The sequence below is a fragment of the Piliocolobus tephrosceles genome, chromosome 10 (genome assembly GCF_002776525.5).
Source record: "Piliocolobus tephrosceles isolate RC106 chromosome 10, ASM277652v3, whole genome shotgun sequence".
NCBI classification, from domain to species: domain Eukaryota; kingdom Metazoa; phylum Chordata; class Mammalia; order Primates; family Cercopithecidae; genus Piliocolobus; species Piliocolobus tephrosceles.
Genome location: NC_045443.1, coordinates 45,118,291 through 45,135,865, shown reverse-complemented (window position 1 = coordinate 45,135,865; position 17,575 = coordinate 45,118,291). Strand labels below are relative to the sequence as shown.

At 41.1% G+C, this 17,575-nt stretch overlaps 1 protein-coding gene across 5 annotated transcripts in view; it reads left to right on the top strand.

The window, feature by feature from the left end:
• SENP1 (SUMO specific peptidase 1) overlaps positions 1 to 16,315 on the top strand; it is a 65,821-nt gene extending 49,506 nt beyond the window's left edge. For all 5 annotated transcript variants that reach the window (XM_023231210.2, XM_023231214.2, XM_023231212.2 and 2 more), the window contains 5 exons: positions 7,424 to 7,627; positions 8,471 to 8,550; positions 9,476 to 9,560; positions 10,088 to 10,183; positions 11,181 to 16,315. In XM_023231210.2, the coding sequence (XP_023086978.1) occupies positions 7,424 to 7,627; positions 8,471 to 8,550; positions 9,476 to 9,560; positions 10,088 to 10,183; positions 11,181 to 11,243 (528 nt within the window). In that variant the 3' untranslated portion in view covers positions 11,244 to 16,315. The remainder of the gene's footprint in view (positions 1 to 7,423; positions 7,628 to 8,470; positions 8,551 to 9,475; positions 9,561 to 10,087; positions 10,184 to 11,180) is intronic.
• Positions 16,316 to 17,575: the final 1,260 nt, after the last annotated feature.

Sequence of the window (17,575 nt, the reverse complement as noted above, 5' to 3'; positions counted from 1 at the left end):
CCAGCACTTGGGAGGCCAAGGCGGGTGGATCACTTGAGGTCAGGAGTTCAAGACCAGCATGGCCAACATGGCGAAACCCTGTCTCTACTAAAAATACAGAAAATTAGCCCGGCATCATGGTGTGTGCCTGTAATTGGGAGGCTGAGGCAGGAGATTCACTTGAACCCAGGAAGCAGAGGTTGCAGTGAGCCAAGATTGCGCCACTGCACTCCAGCCTGGGTGACAGAGCAAGACTCTGTTTCAATTAAAAAATATACACATATATAAAAAATATATATTTAATATATGTTATATATAAATAATATATTTTTATATAAAAACATGTATAATATAGACCGGCCACAGTGGCACACGCCTGTAATCCCAGCACTTTGGGAGGTAGAGGCAGGTGGATCACCTGAGGTCAGAAATTTGAGACCAGCCTGACCAACATGCTGAAACCCCGTCTCTACTAAAAATACAAAAATTAGCTAGGTGTGGTGGCAGGCGCCTGTAATCCCAGCTACCCAAGAGGCTGAGGCACAAGAATTGCTTGAACCCGGGAGGTGGAGGTTAAAGTGAGCTGAGATCATACCACTGCACTCCAGCCTGGGCAACAGAGTGAGACTTTGTCTCAAAAATATATATATATTATATATAATATATAATATATATTATATATAATATATATAATATATTAATATATATTATATATAATATATATTATATATAATATATTAATATATATTATATAACATATGTAATAAAATAACATTATTTAACCCAATATATCCAGAATATGTCATTTTGGCATATAGTCAAAACACTATTGAGATATTTTACCTTCTCTTTGAAATGTGCTATGCAGTTTACACTTATAGTACATCTCCAGTTGGATTAGTCACATTTCAAGTGCTCAATAGTCACATTTGGCTAGTGGCTGCCTTACTGAACAGCATAGGGTAAATAAACATCCAATTAAAAGGCAGAGATTGGCTCTCCTTGGGGAGGCCAGCAAATTTCCAGATAAGGGGAACTGGTGGGCAGGAAAAAGGCATGCAGCGGCCCTCTTGAGTCAGAAGAATAGCTGCTGACTGATGCCTGGGGAACCAAGCCCATAATTGTGGAGCTGAAGCTGCAGTGTGTCCCTTGCTTCAGTCTGACCTTTGAGGAGCCTGCACAGTTCTGGCCTCAGTTAAGAGCTGAGGGGAGAAATTTGAGAATGTTTGGCCCTGTGTAACAGCAAAAGGATTCATTGGTGAGGGTGTCTGGCAGGTATCCGTAAAGATAGTAAGATGAAAGGAACATCGCTGTTTGGAAAGTGTCATGATACAACACACAAGTTGTGCTGCCTCTGTGGCTGTAAGGCCTACCACCTTCAGGAGTCAACCTGTGGCAAATGTGGCTCCCCTGCAAAGGGCAAAAGAAAGTATAACTAGACTGCCAAGGCTAAACTAAAATACCACTGCGACTGGTTGAATGAAGCACCTAAACATCGTATACTACAGATTTAGGCATGGACTCTGTGAAGGAACAACACCTACACCCAAGAGGGCAGCAGTTGCGTCATCCAGTTAATCTTAAGAATTTCAGTGATTAGTCATGCAATAAATATTCCAGTTTTTAAAAATGTATATATGTTAAACATATGTTTATATGGATATGTTATATCTGTATTACATGTATGTGAAAGGCAGAGATTGTCAGATTGGATTAAAAAGCTGTCTGTAAGAAACCATTTATTTACTACTTATTTTTGAGATGGAGTTTTGCTCTTGTCACCCAGGCTGGAGTACAGTGGCGTGATCTTGGCTCACTGCAACCTCAGCCTCCCAGCTTCAAGCGATTCTCCTGCCCCAGCCTCCCGAGTAGCTGGGATTACAGGCACCTGCCACCACACCCAGCTAATTTTTCTATTTTTAGTAGAAATGGGTTTTCACCACATTGGCCAGGCTGGTCTTGAACTCCTGACCACAGGTGACCCACTCCTTGGCCTCCCAAAATGCCGGGATTACAGACGTGAGCCACTGCGCCTGGCCAAGAAACCATTTTAAATGTAAAGACATAGGTTTACAAAAGTTAAAGGGCAGAAAAAATATACCCTGCAAACATGAATCAAAAGAAAAAGTGACTTATTAGCATTATACAAATTAGATTTCAGAACACGGAATATTATCAGTAATAGAGACATTTCTTAATGATAAAAGGGTCAGTTCATCAAGAAGGCTTAACAACCGAAATATGTACACACCTAATAACAGAACTTCAAAATGGGTGAAGCATAATCTGATAGAACTGAAAGGAGAAATAGACAAATCTATTACTATTGGAGGTTTCACTGCCTCTGAGTAGTGGATAGAATAAGTAGAAAATCAGTAAGGATGTAGAAGACTGGAACAATTAGATCGATCCTATACACCCAGATGTTTGTACACCAGAAACACTTTTTCCTCTACTTAGCCCTCTATGCCCTATCCTGCGTGGAGAAGCAGGATAACTGGAGCATTTCCTGTCTCTCTATTATTTTCCCTCCAAGACCCTATTCTCCCTCTCATTCCTTGCTGTCAGTTTACGTGGATGAATTGGAAAAATAGCAAGCTGACATGTCTCGTTTTTGGGGGATGGGTTCTACTCTACAAACACATATTAGTTATTACCAGTTGTTTCCAATTGGAAAAGCATTGGACTGTTGGAATACAGTATTTCTAACTTCACCAGCTAGTGAAAGGCCAATGAGGACCAAACTCATAGGAAATATAGGGGACAGGAGGATGGTGAAGGAGGAATTAAGATAGAATCTACATAGCAGACTGTAATTACATTGAAGCCACAGCTAACCAGGCAGACTAATTACCTACTTGGTAAGCTTCATCTCTGAAAAGGAAGAGATGTCTCTCGGCTGCTCAGCATCACAATAGCCTAGTGTATAGAGAGCGTATTCTTACTTGATTGGTAGTATAAAATAAGAAGTAAAACTTCATAGTGAAGTACCAAAGTCACCTGATTTTTATTGCAGAATCAGAATCTGGAACCAGAGCTCTTGCATTTGATGAACATTCTTTTTTTTTTTCCCCCTGAGTCAGGGTCTCACTCTGTAACTCAGGCTAGAGTGCAGTGGTGTGATCATAGCTCACCGCGGCCTCAAACTCCTGGGCTAAAGTGATCCTCCTGCCTCAGCCTCCCAAGGAGCTGGGACCACAGGAATGTGCCACCATGTCTGGCTTTTTTGTTTATTTTTAGTTTTTAGAGAGAAAGTCTCACTATATTGCCCAGCCTGGTCTCAAATTCCTGGCCTCAAGTGATCCTACCACCTTAGCCTCCCAAAGTGCTAGGATTGTAGGCAGGAGCTCACGCCCAGCTTTGTCTAGCATTCTAACTTTCAGAACATATATATATATATATTTTTTTTATGGGAATGGGGGGAATTAGTAGTGTTCATAGTTTGATAATTGTTTCCAAGGAGTAGTTAAATTTGAGTGATGCTCAGTAAAGAGAGGAAACAGCCTGCAAAACATTTAAGTTCAACTAGACCAACCTAGCCTTAGGAATAGGTTTTCCTTAGAGAATAAAAGCTGATTGCATAAGAAGGAAAAAAACTAGGCAAAATGAAATAAATTAGTTAAGTGAATATGATGAATCCACCATGTGCTGTACACTTACATGTGGAATAAAATGATCAGAACTAAAGTTTTCTAACATGACTCTTTGGCATCCACATTATTATGGTTTATCTCTTTGAAGTGTTTCTCAATAGAACTAGCCCTGATTAACCGGGGATTTATGGAAGGTCACATGGAGAATAGTAGTTATTCTCCATAAATGACTCCATTAACATGTTGCTTGCCTGTCTTTCTCTAAAATTTTAGCTATAATTCTGATAATTTGTTCCTTGAATTGGCATGTGAGAAAAATTCTGTGTGCATGTTCACAGTGATGGAAACCTGCCTTTCTGGTTTCTGTAATATTACTAGGTTAGCTCCTATGAGTGAATGACCTGACCCATACTATTCAAATGCTGCTGTTCAGTTAGTCTTTTGGACTTTGTGGTTGACAAGGGTAAATTTAATTTGAAAATCAGAATGGGGAGGTCAAGGTGAAAATCTAGAGAGGTAAAATTGGAAAAATGGCTTTTGTCCCCCCAAAAGTTGTCTTGATCTCTGCTCAGAAGTATTGTCATGCACAGGCCTTTTAGAACATTTTTTTCTCAAGCTGATTAGACGGCTTCAAAGTATAAGCATGAGAATGGCTAAAAATCAAGACTTTACTGGTAGTGAAATATTTTATTTCTAAAAACATGAGAAAACAATAGTTTGGCTGGTTTACTGGGGAAGAGGGAAGATGCAAATGGCATTGGTCATTTATGTCATTGTGGTAACATACAGGAAAAGGGGATTGAATCCTTAATTTGAAAACATTGTAGGCGTCTCTCTGAAAGAAAAGCTTTTTTCAGCTTCAGCCTGGCAGCTCTTCAAATAAAATCTCGGAGGAACAAGGCACTATAAACAACCCACCCATCCCTAAACATGACTGCATAGACAAGTAGATAGATGCTTATGGCCAAGGCTGCGAAGGCAGCAGGAAGGGCAACTCCTTAAGCACCAAGAGCCACAATGAGCAAATAGAGGCAAGTGTGGGTCCCAGAAAAGGTGACAGGTGGACTAACGTTGACAGTAGTCCTCAGATTGTGGTATATTGGCGAGACAAACAGCAAGGACAGGGCTGATCTACTTTTAGCTCCTTATTTCAAAGGGAATTTAGGATCTGCTGGTGCTAAGAGAGTCTTGTTTGAGGAAAGGGCTGTTGCCAACTTGGCGTAGGGAACCGTTGTCTTCACAAAATGCAAGCAAATGCTGTGACCATCACTGCTCCTCTTTAATCTTGAACACTGTGATCCCTTCTCTCATTTCTTTTTCCTTCATCTTCAGCCCTCCTCTGTGAGATGACATGTAGGACTTCTTTGTTCTCTCTTAGCTTATTTTTTTGGTATGATGGTGTCTTGGCTGAACTATGGCAATTTTCCTCATTTGGATGGAGTAATAGCTAAAAAATTGAGGAGAAAGACTTGAATCTAAATTCTGCCTCAGATGTCAGATTTACATTCTCAGCTAATGTGGGGAGCATTGAGCTCACCAAACTCCCTCCTACTGGGATCTAGGGAAAATGAAAAAGAACCCAGATCATTCCTTAGAGCTAATTAACTAGTTGACTTTGGAGGAGGCCATTTCCCTCTCAGTTGAGAAACTTTGGTTGGGTGCACATGGAAGAGGAATTCTGAAAGGGAACAGATACCATGCTGTCTGATCACTGGGGTTCTCTGTTCTTGTTCAACTGTGTTGGTCTTGAGCTTTCTAGTGAACCCTCTCAAGGTGAAAAAACAAGCAAAACTCAGGCTAAGTCCAGCTAAGCTTCCTTGGTTTCTGGAACTCTTTCCTCTTGAAAAATAGAATAGTGATGTATAGCATGACACTCATTTATGTCATTTTTTTTTTTTTTCACTTCAGACGTACAATTCCAGAGGTAACCTCTGATAGACACCTAGGGGAGATGTATCTCCATGGCTGTCAGGTGCTTCACCGTCCTTATCTCTCTGCCTGGTTCCTTTCACCTCCTGCTTCAGTCCTTATTTCTTGTTGGAGTATATAAGCTGTCTGCCCCATGAAAGGTTTCACTTACAGTGACTGGCAGGTCATCTGCTTATGTCTTGGATTGAAGGGCTTACCCTATAACGTGGCCAACATTTGGGATGGGTAGAAGGCCAGAGGAATCAGTGAATTCCTTCTTGCCAATTTTTCCTCATTAGAGAACATAGTTTACAGCCTAGAAATCTACTTGCTGGGAAGATCCTACTGCATTTGTGGCTGCCTTCAGAAACCTAGAGGCATCCTTTAGCACCATTATCCTGAGGGGCAGAGTTAGATTGGAAACTTATAGTTGAGAAATACCTGATTCTAATTGTGTCTTGATTAAGTATCATTATCTGTAACAACTGAGCTCCAGTTATCTGTTGGGCATCACACTAGGCAGAGAGTAAGCCACAACCTGAGTCCTTTGGGCTGGCTGGGCCTGTTGCTCAGTCATCAGAGCTGCAGAGAAAACAGTGTCTTTCTTCAGTCCTAGCCTTCCCCACCTCAGAGTTCTGCCTCATGGCGAGTGTGGTTTCCTCGCAGCTGCCTAAGCATCCTCATCTATAGGCCCTTTCTCTGGTCTAGACCATGCTCCGGTGTGTTCCTGGCAGTGTTCTCTGCTGCCTACCCAGTATGTCGTTGCTTACTGTTGGGCAGTAGCTCACTGTTCTGGCATCCTGGTGTGTAAATATTTGTCAAAGAACAGGGGCATTTTCCCATTCCCCAAAAAGCATTCTGAAAAATGTGCCTGTTTTCTTAGTCATATTTCCAAGCCGTGGATCAGTTAGCCCATTCATTCCTTGCAGTTGACAGACACTGGCGTGACCTCAGCTGGCCACATAAAGTAAGTATGCAGTAACTTCCGGCACAATAACTTTCAGGTTTTAGTACCAAAGAGTCCTGGACCTAATGGAACCATACACAACACAGTCACTATTAGAGAAGATGTTGTTTCATTAACAGAAAGAATCATACATCTCCCCACTCAGGCATTGTAATTTCTTTCCACACTTGATAGTGAAGGCATAAATGGAATCAACAAAGATGAGAAAGCTAACCATATAGATTCTGGGGTAGAACTTTACTCTTCATGTTTGTGACTTGACTTTTAGGTCTCATATAAGGTAGGTTTTTATGCTTCCGTGTGTGCCTTTATATAAAGGTGACATTGCTGAGCTACTATCAGTTTACAGGTGTTTTTCTAATATAATTGATGGCTTCTCCTGTCACTTAGTTCTACTTGAGACCAAAAGAGTTTGCCTCTGCAGGATGGGTTATTAAGTTGAAAAGGTGGTCTCAAACCATGGAGCAGAGTTTTCCACTTTGTGCAAAACCATGTGGCTCTGATATAAAGTATGAATTCTTGATTTTAACTTGACTAACACTAGGCTCTAACTGAGCTCAGTATCTACTTAAATTGCTATCACAGTTCCAGTAGGTAAAGGTAACTGCTAATGTATCTTATTAAACTGTTTGCATGCCTTCCTTTCCTTTTCTGTAAGCCTCACCTTCTAACATCCCTGTCTTTCTGCAGTCTTTTGACCTAACCTTCAGTCTTCTGCAAGCCTCGCCAGTGTCTGCCCATTTGTACTCCCAACCCCATAATATATGTCAGCTTTTTCTCTTTTCACTGTTTATAGCACTTCAGCCTTCCCCCTTCTGGTCAGAATTTGATTTAGAGAAATGAGTCTGTTGGATGTTGAAGACTTAATTCAGTTTATTAGGAAACAATTACATATGCTATTCAATACAGCAACTGCAACTGCTTTGAAAGGCTAGGCCTGAGTGTCTATTCTAATAGGTGTAATTTCTTCCCACAGATCATCAATTTCTACATGAATATGCTGATGGAGCGAAGTAAAGAGAAGGGCTTGCCAAGTGTGCATGCATTTAATACGTTTTTCTTCACTAAATTAAAAACGGCTGGTTATCAGGCAGTGAAACGTTGGACAAAGAAAGTAGATGTATTTTCTGTTGACATTCTTTTGGTGCCCATTCACCTGGGAGTGCACTGGTGTCTAGCTGTGAGTACCCCTTTCATTTTTGATAAAATGTAAAAGCTATGTAATTATAGAACACACAGAGGGTAGTGAGTAGTAGTTCTACATTTTCCCTTGATTGTTGAGAGAAAGAGTGTTTAGTAGTAGGTTGACTAAAATCAGATAGATCAATGAAGTTCCTATCAAGATTGGGATATAGATTTTGAAGAAAGCTATGGAATTTCCTTTTCTGGAAATATTTAAAAGAGAGTTGTAGGGTGTCTAAGCAGCCTTAAAGGAAGGCATGGGGGAAAAAAAGTGACTTATTAATGATGCTGCCACTCAGATTCTGTGACTGTTATTTTCAGCCTAATTGTGACTTACCTTGCATACTTGGTAATTTAATATTTTTATGACTGTGAGCATTAGCTTAATGTGTTAATAAAACTGTTTCACAGTCTATTTTGGATTACATTTGAAAACCATAAAGCTAAAAGGAACTTCTGAATATAAAGAAATAAAACCCAGAATCTGCTCACCATCTTTCTGAAACTGTGGAAATGATTTTGAGATACTCACCTTATATTCCCTGAAAATCATGTAGTTTCTTCACTGTTGCCCACTTTGCAGAGGGAGAGAATGAACATTAGAAAAAGGCTTCATAGCAGTAATGGGGCCACCCGTTGATCAGTGCCATCATAGTTTTATGTGAATAACCCTTTATTTTTTTTTCTCTGCAGATTAAGCATAATATAATGCAAAGTATCAGTCAAACTTATCATGATTTTGTAGGAAGTCTGGCAGAAGGTTCCAAAGGGCAGGAAAGGGAAAAGCTTAAACCAATTTTCTTCACTGCATAAACACCCAGATTTTTTTTCTTATTCTCAGGTTGTGGACTTTAGAAAGAAGAATATTACCTATTACGACTCTATGGGTGGGATAAACAATGAAGCCTGCAGAATCCTCTTGTAAGTAGGGAGTTGAGGACAGAAGAGTTTGATATCGGGTATATGTGATGTTTTTCCAGTAATAGAACTCAGTTGTTTGATACCTTCAGTGGAGTGATTGATAAAATCTTCATATTAAGTAAAAATGCATATTTTGTGTCTAAGTAAGTTTAGTTTAAAAACAATACCAAACTAAGCCCTAATGGGAGCAATGATTATCCGAATGCACTAAAATATAGACTAGATATAAAGATATAGATGCTACTTAGAAATCATTTAATCCAACCTCCTCGTTTTTCAAATGAAGAGACCAAGGCCCACAGAGGTGCCTTTGATTTGCCCAGGTCCTATTAGTTAGTGGCTCAGGTGGAAACCAGAATACAAATCTCTTTATGCTCCACCTGTTTCATTTTCCGAAATACCTATTCCTCACTGTACCACTCTGATGGCCAGGAGGAAGTAGATTCCACAATGGGGAACAGTTTGCACTTAAGAGTGCTCTATCGAAGGTATGTACTCAATACATTGTTGATTTGGATTTAATTTTTACATAGGAGAACCAAGCCTAACAATAGTAAGTAAATACCTCAGTAGTGCCAGAAAAGCACTTTTCTTCCATCAGATTGAGTTCTAAAGGACCATATAAACCAAGGAAAAGCATAAAAAGAATTGTTCCTCAGAAGGAATTGTAGGTAGAAGGAGCTTAACTATTATAGGCAGAGGTCATGTTCCTTTTGAGTTGACAAGAGTGGATATTAGAAGAGGCAAGCTCAGCTCTGGAGAAAACTGAACAATCCAGGGATTCCTTGCCCAGCATTACATACTCTTTTCCTCAGAAGAGCAGATGAAACAAATTTGTTCCTAGGGATTGTCAGCCGCATTCTTAGTGTGGCAGCTGTCATCCATGTTCTCCACTGCTTATCTCATTCTCTCCTGATACCTTTAGGCAATACCTAAAGCAAGAAAGCATTGACAAGAAAAGGAAAGAGTTTGACACCAATGGCTGGCAGCTCTTCAGCAAGAAAAGCCAGGTACTTTTCATCTTGATGAAATAAAAATCCTAAGAGTAGGGTATCTGGGGAGGAAAGAATTTTACTGCTTAATTCCCAGGGCCCACCTGTCTTAGTGTCTAGCCTGACTTCAGCTTGGTTGGTTGATTTCTGGGGGAGGATAAATTAAGCTATCTGTAGGAAAACAGATAGTGTGTTTCTGATGTAGAACTAGGTTTGCTAAATGCCCAGATATTTTCCTAAGCTTTTCACTCCTAAGGGGAATGTTTGCTGATTATTTGGCCTCTGGGGGAGGGAGCAGTTTTTATACCTTTAGGTGCCATGGAAGTCGGAGATAGTCTCCAGTGTGATTACTATGAAGTACATAGACCTGACTGGAATGTTATATTTTGTTTCTTTGAGCCTCTGTTGTCCTGACTGAGGGGGCCAGAGTCATCTGTTTATAATTTAGAGAAACCTGTATAATTTATATCCTTTCGTTCTTATTTTTAATCTAAGAAGGCGAGAAGCTTGGAAAGATGTCATTTTTGTTGTTGTTGGTCTTCCAGGAAATTCCACAGCAGATGAATGGAAGTGACTGTGGGATGTTTGCCTGCAAATATGCTGACTGTATTACCAAAGACAGACCAATCAACTTCACACAGGTGAACTGAGCCTTCCATAGGGAGCTCTAGGATTACCTTGTCTCCAAGCTGCCCTGTAGATGTTTTTCTCTCCAGTTCTCTTTAGGGGCCTCTGCCCTAACCTTTAGCATGCTTCAGCCCATGGTTCATAACACTGATGGTTACTGCCTGAGCCACATCACAAAAGAAAGAAAATTAGTGATAAGCCACGTCCTGGGTTACCACACCTCAGTTATTGTAGTAAAAGTTTCCTGGTCAAGAGCAGAACCTTCTCTGCCTGTCTCCTCTACCTACTGTAACTTCTAAAGAGAACTGGGACCAGAGCAAGTTTCTTTAGTTCCCTTGCATTCTGTTAGTAGTCAGGTTTGGGAATAGGCCATACCTCAATCTCCTAGTGTAATTTGTTGTGCTGCCCCCTCCTCTGACCCCTCACTTAATGAATCTGGTCAGTCTTCTCTTAGAGAGTGATTGGTCATTTCTGTCCATGTGGTCCCTCAGACCAAAGTGGATTGAGACTAGAGATTATGGTTTATTCTGATGTGTTCTCCACTTAAGTCTTTTACTTCTGTTTGAATCAGTGGCTTTACCAGATTTTTCTACCATAGCCCTTTGTCTAGACCAGCCTGAGCTGACTCTTGAAGTTCTCTTAATTCTTCTAAAAAGTGAATTTTTTTATTTTTAGGCCTAGGCTCATATCCTCTTAAAAGTTCAACATAGAGGACTTATTAGACACCATTCTCAAAATTCTTAGAGACATGCGGGCATAGTCTGGGGATTCCTGGAAATACCCAGTGTAACTTCTAAGGCTATAACGATGAAAAATCGCAGTAGAAATTACAATAGAAAAAAACAATGAAAAGAAAAAAACCACATGTAACCAAGAATGAATAATTTAAAAGACCAGAAATACAACTGAGACTGTTTGTTGAAAACCTTGCAAAAGAAAGAAGTATGGGGAAAGGAGTATTAGGTCTAGACAAAAGCATTGAAAATTAAGGGTGTCTCTGTGTCTCTACAGCAACACATGCCATACTTCCGGAAGCGGATGGTCTGGGAGATCCTCCACCGAAAACTCTTGTGAAGACTGTCTCAGTTAGCAGACCTTGACCATGTGGGGGACCAGCTCTTTGTTGTCTACAGCCAGAGACCTTGGAAACAGCTGCTCCCAGCCCTCTGTTCTTGTAACATCCTTGATCCTGGACCAGGCCCTGGCGAGATGCATTCACAAGCACATCTGCCTTTCCTTTTGTATCTCAGATACTATTTTTGCAAAGAAACTTTGGTGCTGTGAAAGGGGTGAGGGACATCCCTAATCTGAAGAGAGAGACTGCTTTTCACTTCTTCAGTTCTGCCATCTTGTTTTCAAAGGGCTCCAGCCTCACTCAGTCCCTAATTATGGGACTGAGAAAAGCTTGGAAAGAATCTTGGTTTCATATAAATTCTTGTTGTTAGGCCTTACTAAGAAGTAGGAAAGGGCATGGGCAAAAGGTAGGGATAAAAACCACCAGCATATACATGGACATACACACACACACACAATTTTCACGATGTATAGTCAGGAATGTGACGGTAAACTGGATTTTGGGGCACAGGCATAAGTCCCCTCCTCCAGGACCTTTCCTATTTATATGTCCCTATACAAAATCCACCTGCTTTTATACGTAGCTGTTTTATCATCTGTAGCTTCATCCTATCCGGAGGCACAGCACATGAGCCCTGGACAGGTCCCAAAGTTCCAAGCAGTCCTTTCCTTAAAAACAGAGGTTTGCATGTGCTACCAACACATGATATGGGGAAGACCCACCCAGGGAGCGGTTTCAGTGGCGCAACAAAGCACCACTTTTACTGTTGCCTGCTTCTGACCAAGAAGAAGAAGGACCTTAGTATTTAGCATAAAATTCCAGCGTTGGATGAATACAGGTCTAGTTTGGTCTGTGGCTAGTTTAAATATGTTTCTAACCACAGAGAATTTCATATGTATACATATATATACACATATATATGTATATATATGTATAAAATTTCACAGGGATATGCTTTTTTTTTCTTTTTTAAAGACTGAATGTGTTCACCATTTAGCCTGTAGATTTATTTCCATTTTCCGAATTCCAGCACACAGAGATCCCAGCCCCTATGAGTAGGGTGTTTGTGGACTACCTAATGGAATATTTTGAGGCCTGGATGAACTTTGCCATATGGGTAGAGGTTACAGAGGGGGATGATATTTTCAGCTAAAAAAGAAACGGGTGGAGTTTGGACTGATCAACTTGAGATTTTAAAACTGCTATTCCTTTTCTTTCTAGCATCTCTCCCCACCCTCTGAGAGCTCCTCAGGCTTAGATAGTGAAGTGATCCAATGCCAGTGTCATTTTGTACTTAAGTTCCAAAGTAGGAACATTTTATACTTTTTTCTGTATTGTAATAGGTAGTTTTGTATGAAATCTTTTCTCTCCCCTTGTACCGCATTCTTTCCAGCATTGTGCTTTTTCCCTGGGCTTATTTGAAAATTTTACTGTTTTATACAAGCTTGTTTAGTACATTTTTCTATGTTTTACCACAAGTTACAATTTGAAAAGAAAACTATTTTTTTTAAATATTCCATTGTTAACTGAATGTTACTGTTTCCACTCCAGCAACTACATGTCCTACCTTCAACTGCCTGCCTTTTGGGGAAAGACCACCTTTTGTGTGCTTGTTTTCTCTCTCTCTCTTTCTTTCCCTTTCTGTTTCTGTCTCTCTTTATTTTTCTTTCTTTTTCTTTGTTTTTGAGTTTTCTGTAGGAAATAAATAGCTTTCTATATATGAGTTGCTGGGGACCTTCACATTCTCTTTTAGAAAGCTGTGGCATGCAGGCTTATTGCAGGACTCCTGGAATATTGTCTAGTTCTTGGTATTTACTGTATGTAAGCAACAACTTGAAAGGTGGCAATATGATATAGATTTGGACTATAAATCAAAAGACCTTTTTCAGGTTCTTTCACTATTGTCTGGGGGACTCAGAACAAGATTGTTCTCTGTATTTATTGTTTGTCCATTTAGATAACATCTGTCTTACCTTCCTCGCAGACTTTGTACAGACCAAAGCAACAAATATTTATTGCCATGTATAGCAGAAAATGAAACATGCAACAAAAGCACTTTGAAAAATATATAAGGAATTGTTGAGCCTGTCTGAATTTGGGCCCCCTTTCTGACTAATGCAGTTTTGCACAAGGTAGAAGTTAGTGACCCTGAGACCATCTTCCTGGACCTGGTCCAAATACAGACTTACACAGTGGACCATTCTTTCCTGAGCTAGCCAACAAGATCAGGAGTAGTATCTGGAAACTTTCCCCTTTGTTTAGGGGTAGGCTTTGATGACCAGGAAAAAAATATATATTTCTGCATTTTATGGCCCAAAGGCATGTTATTAATATCTTATGTAATTTGCTTTAAACTAAGTAAGACTTTTTTCTCCTCTCTTCCCCTTTCTCCTGTGTTCAGTGCTCATATTCACCTGCCTTCCCTAAAAAAGGAATATTTAAGGGATGATAAGCACTAGATGCCAGCTATAGAGATCTCAACAGAAACCATAGTCCCAAGAATCACTCTGAGACCCTGAACAGAGAATACCAGATAGACCTTTCTTATCCATATGAGAAACACATGGTCTGAGGCACAGAGGCTAGTTACATCCCATTTGTCACCTGGGACCCACCATTGCTCCCAGGAGTCCTATTTAGGGTTGAATGTAAGAGTACTTTTCCCTCATCCAGCCTGGGGAATTTGTGTCAACTGACTCCTCTATATGAGATGCTCCATACTTTTATGTGGAATTAATTTCTGTATTCTTTAGACACTGTAATCATGCTGGCATCTTCTACCCACTGCCCCCAGCAATGTTAGCACCAAGATCCTGAGGTAGAAACACAGATAACCTAGAAAAGCACTTCCACCAACCCCATCCCATAGCCTGTCCATTACTGCCTGGTTTTACATGGCCCTTAAGCAGCTCTAGTGGGTAAAGGGGGAAGAATTCACTTAAGAGCCCCAATGTTTTTAATGTTGCAGCTTCTGGTCCTGTGCCATCCTTCCGGCTTTTAAATATGTCTTGCTGGAGTAAGAGAGAGGACTGACACCTGAGGTTTCTTTTTGTTTGGTCCACCTGGATGGACCAACATGAAGTGGAATATGATGCTTTCACCCTGGGAGTTCACATACCTAAGAGAGTCGGAAAAAGAGGTGTTAGGTTATTAGGCCCCATTGTTAAACAGGCCATGTGCTAAACTCCTGGAAACGGTACCTTATTTCCCTGCCCAGGAGCAATGCATCCACAGCTTGGAATTCCAAAAATATGGGAAGGGACAAGGCTCATCCCAGCATCCTTTATTATAGTTAGGGCCTTGTTTTACCTGTACTGACTCCTAACATCTGTCTACTAAGAAAACACATTACTATTCCCAGCTTTGAAGGTGGAGAAGGAAACATGGGACAGAGGGTTATGCGGGTCACCTGTTAAAATAAAGGATACTTACACATACTTCCTTTGTGGGAGAGAAAAGAGTGGCTAGGAGGCTTTGAGCTGGAGAGAGACCTTGAGGAAGTGTTATTGCGGGCTGTCTCTCTGGCCTGTCAGGGAGATGGTAGGGATAATTCCAATTGTGTGAATGGTTGGACCAGGTGTCCGGGGACCTCATCATACTCTTAAGATTCTGGAATGGTATTAAGCGCCACAATGCTGCTGGGAAAAGGAAGTCAAGGCAGAGATTCAAAGTTAAATTTTTAAGGCCACTGGCTTAACACTGGCTTGGTTTTAGAGTTAAGGCGACAAGACCTTAGCTGCAGACTTTTCTCCATTCCAATCTAAGGAGTAGCCATCAATTCCTTACTTCTGGAGATTGCCTTATCCTTTACAGAACACAAGTGCTAGGAAAGGAAAAAGTGTGGGAGAGTGGCACACAAGAAGTCCAGAGTTCAGTCCACTGGAGACCCCTCATTCAATTTACTTTGATTCTTTTCACAAAAACCTACTGAGTAATCATATGCAAATCCCATTTCTTTGATGCCTTCCCTGATCACATGATCTTAAAATCTCTCATCTGGACATCTGCAGCCCTTATAATCAGAAAATAATATAAGTCCACATTGTATTTGTATTGTAATTCACCTTTTGCATCATGAATGGACTGAGACATGTAGCCATCAAGGGCAGGTAAATGATTCAGTGCTTTTCTTTCGAACCGGGAGTAAAAGCTGTTTCTTTCTGGCCTGCCAGTGATGAGGTAGAGGTAATTATTCAACATTTATTTAGAAAGACAACATCATGGGCCAGGCACAGTGGCTCACACCTGTAATCCCAGCATTTGGGAGGCTGAGGTGGGAGGATCACCTGAGCCCAAGAGTTCGAGATCAACCTGGGCAACACAAAACAAATTAAAAATATATATATATATTGTGGAGGGTGGAGGAAGGAGGACTGCTCATGGCAGCCTGCAACCTCCTTTGTGGTGCCAAATTGTTCATCTCTGGCCTCAAACCTAATGCCTCACTCTGCCCTTAACAAAAACACTTTCCTAAGCATTTAGCATGCTCTTTGGGGTGGGTGGGGGTTCTCAGTCTCTATCCCAGGGTCCTCGTGGAAGTATTTTCTCTTAACTACACAGCTTTCCGTTAAATACAGTTTCCTCCATGTTTTTTATTTCCGGTGATATTGTGCATCCCTCATAGATGAAGACTCTGAGTCTCTTACTTCTAGGAAGCCCCTTAGGCTAGGTATTTTACAAGCATGTGTTTAAGCACTGGGCTTAGGCACCCTGAAGGGTAGAGTGAAAAGATGGTTTGACTATGGAAATAAAAGGCACCGTGTCCTCAGGGTTTTATAGCCTGCTGACCTTGTTCTGAGGATCTTAGAGTCTGTATTAGAGTCTGTAGACCTTATAGTTAACTAATTTAGGAGACTAAGCAAACACCAAGCAATATACCTTATCAAGAAGGCAGACTCATAGGCATGTAGTTCCATACAAAGCTAGAAATAGAGGATGAAGGGGCAAAGGTGGAGATTAGTCAGGGATAATGTTGCCTTTATCTGACTGTCTATATGATTCTTCCTAATTTTTAAAAAGTTGACTTATTTAAAATAAACTGTGGATCTTGCTTTCTTGCTTTGACTGGAAACTCCATGGTAAAAAGGACTTGATGGTGTTTGTCTCTCTGTCCCCCTGTCTCTGTGACTGTTTGCTCTGTCTCTGTGCCTGTGTCTCCTGATCCGAGCTGGACCAGTGATTGGATCCTCAGTGTGGTCTGGATTTCTGAGTCCACCCCTTACCCAGGAGTCTGAATACTGTTCATTCATTTATTTCATCCCATATACCTGGAAGTGAAGACTGGAACGCAAATAACATGCAAATTTGTGGCTCTTTGGCACTTTTAAAAACCAAACCTGTCTGTGGAGCCTGCCAGAGAACTTTCCTGAGGCCAAACACACCAGTCAGGACTTCCAACTCACCCTGCTAACTGTGGCCTTGTGTTCTTGCTCCTCTCCCGCACCCCTTTCTTCTCAAAATATAACTTCAAAGTGAAGTGCTTGCCACTTTTCTACCTGTAAAACTCACACTCATGACAGTAAAACATAAGAAAGCACCAACTTCTCAAAAATCTATTATTTTGGGGGAACAGTTTTCTCCATGTTGGGTTAGAAGATCATCTTCTGGTCCCCAGGCTGTTCTCAAATTCTAAGGTTTTCTTTTAGTCATGGTTAAGATTTTGAAGCCAATTGAATATGGAGTGAGTAGGGAAATCTTCAAGCCACGTTCACTCTTCTGATTGCTGAATGTGGTTAAAGATAGCTGTCAAATGCCTGGGCCTGCACTGGGTATCACCAGGCAGGCAATAGACTGTCCCTGAGAATGGGGACCTGGACCTAACCATGAGTCAGAGTCAGCCTTTATCCCAAACCACTCCCTAGGTACCTGGTCTGGTCTTGGGCTCTGCAGAAAGTTACAAAGGGAAGGGGGTGGGGTGCCTGTTCCTTGAACCCTAGGAAAAATATTTTACTTCCTCACCTTCCTGTGCCTCATTTTTCCGTTGTCCCGTCACCAGCCAATCATCTCTGCCTGTAAGAGTCAACCCACCGCTTTTCCAGTAGCATCCCCTACCGCTCTCCCCTGCCCACTCTGCCTCAGCCACAGTGGCCTCTTTGATGTTTGTCTAAGAAGCCAAGTTTGCTTTTACCTCAGGGCCATTCTTCTAAAAGGCTTCCTCTGGGCTCTGGTGGAGTGTCACCCTATACCCCAATCCTCACACCCCATAGCTTTCGTACCCTCAATTTTTCCCCACAGTACTTAACAGCATCTAACTATGTTACAAGTTGACTCTGCCTTATCTGAAATGCTTGAGACCAGAAGTGTCTCAGATTTTGGAATATTTGCATTATAC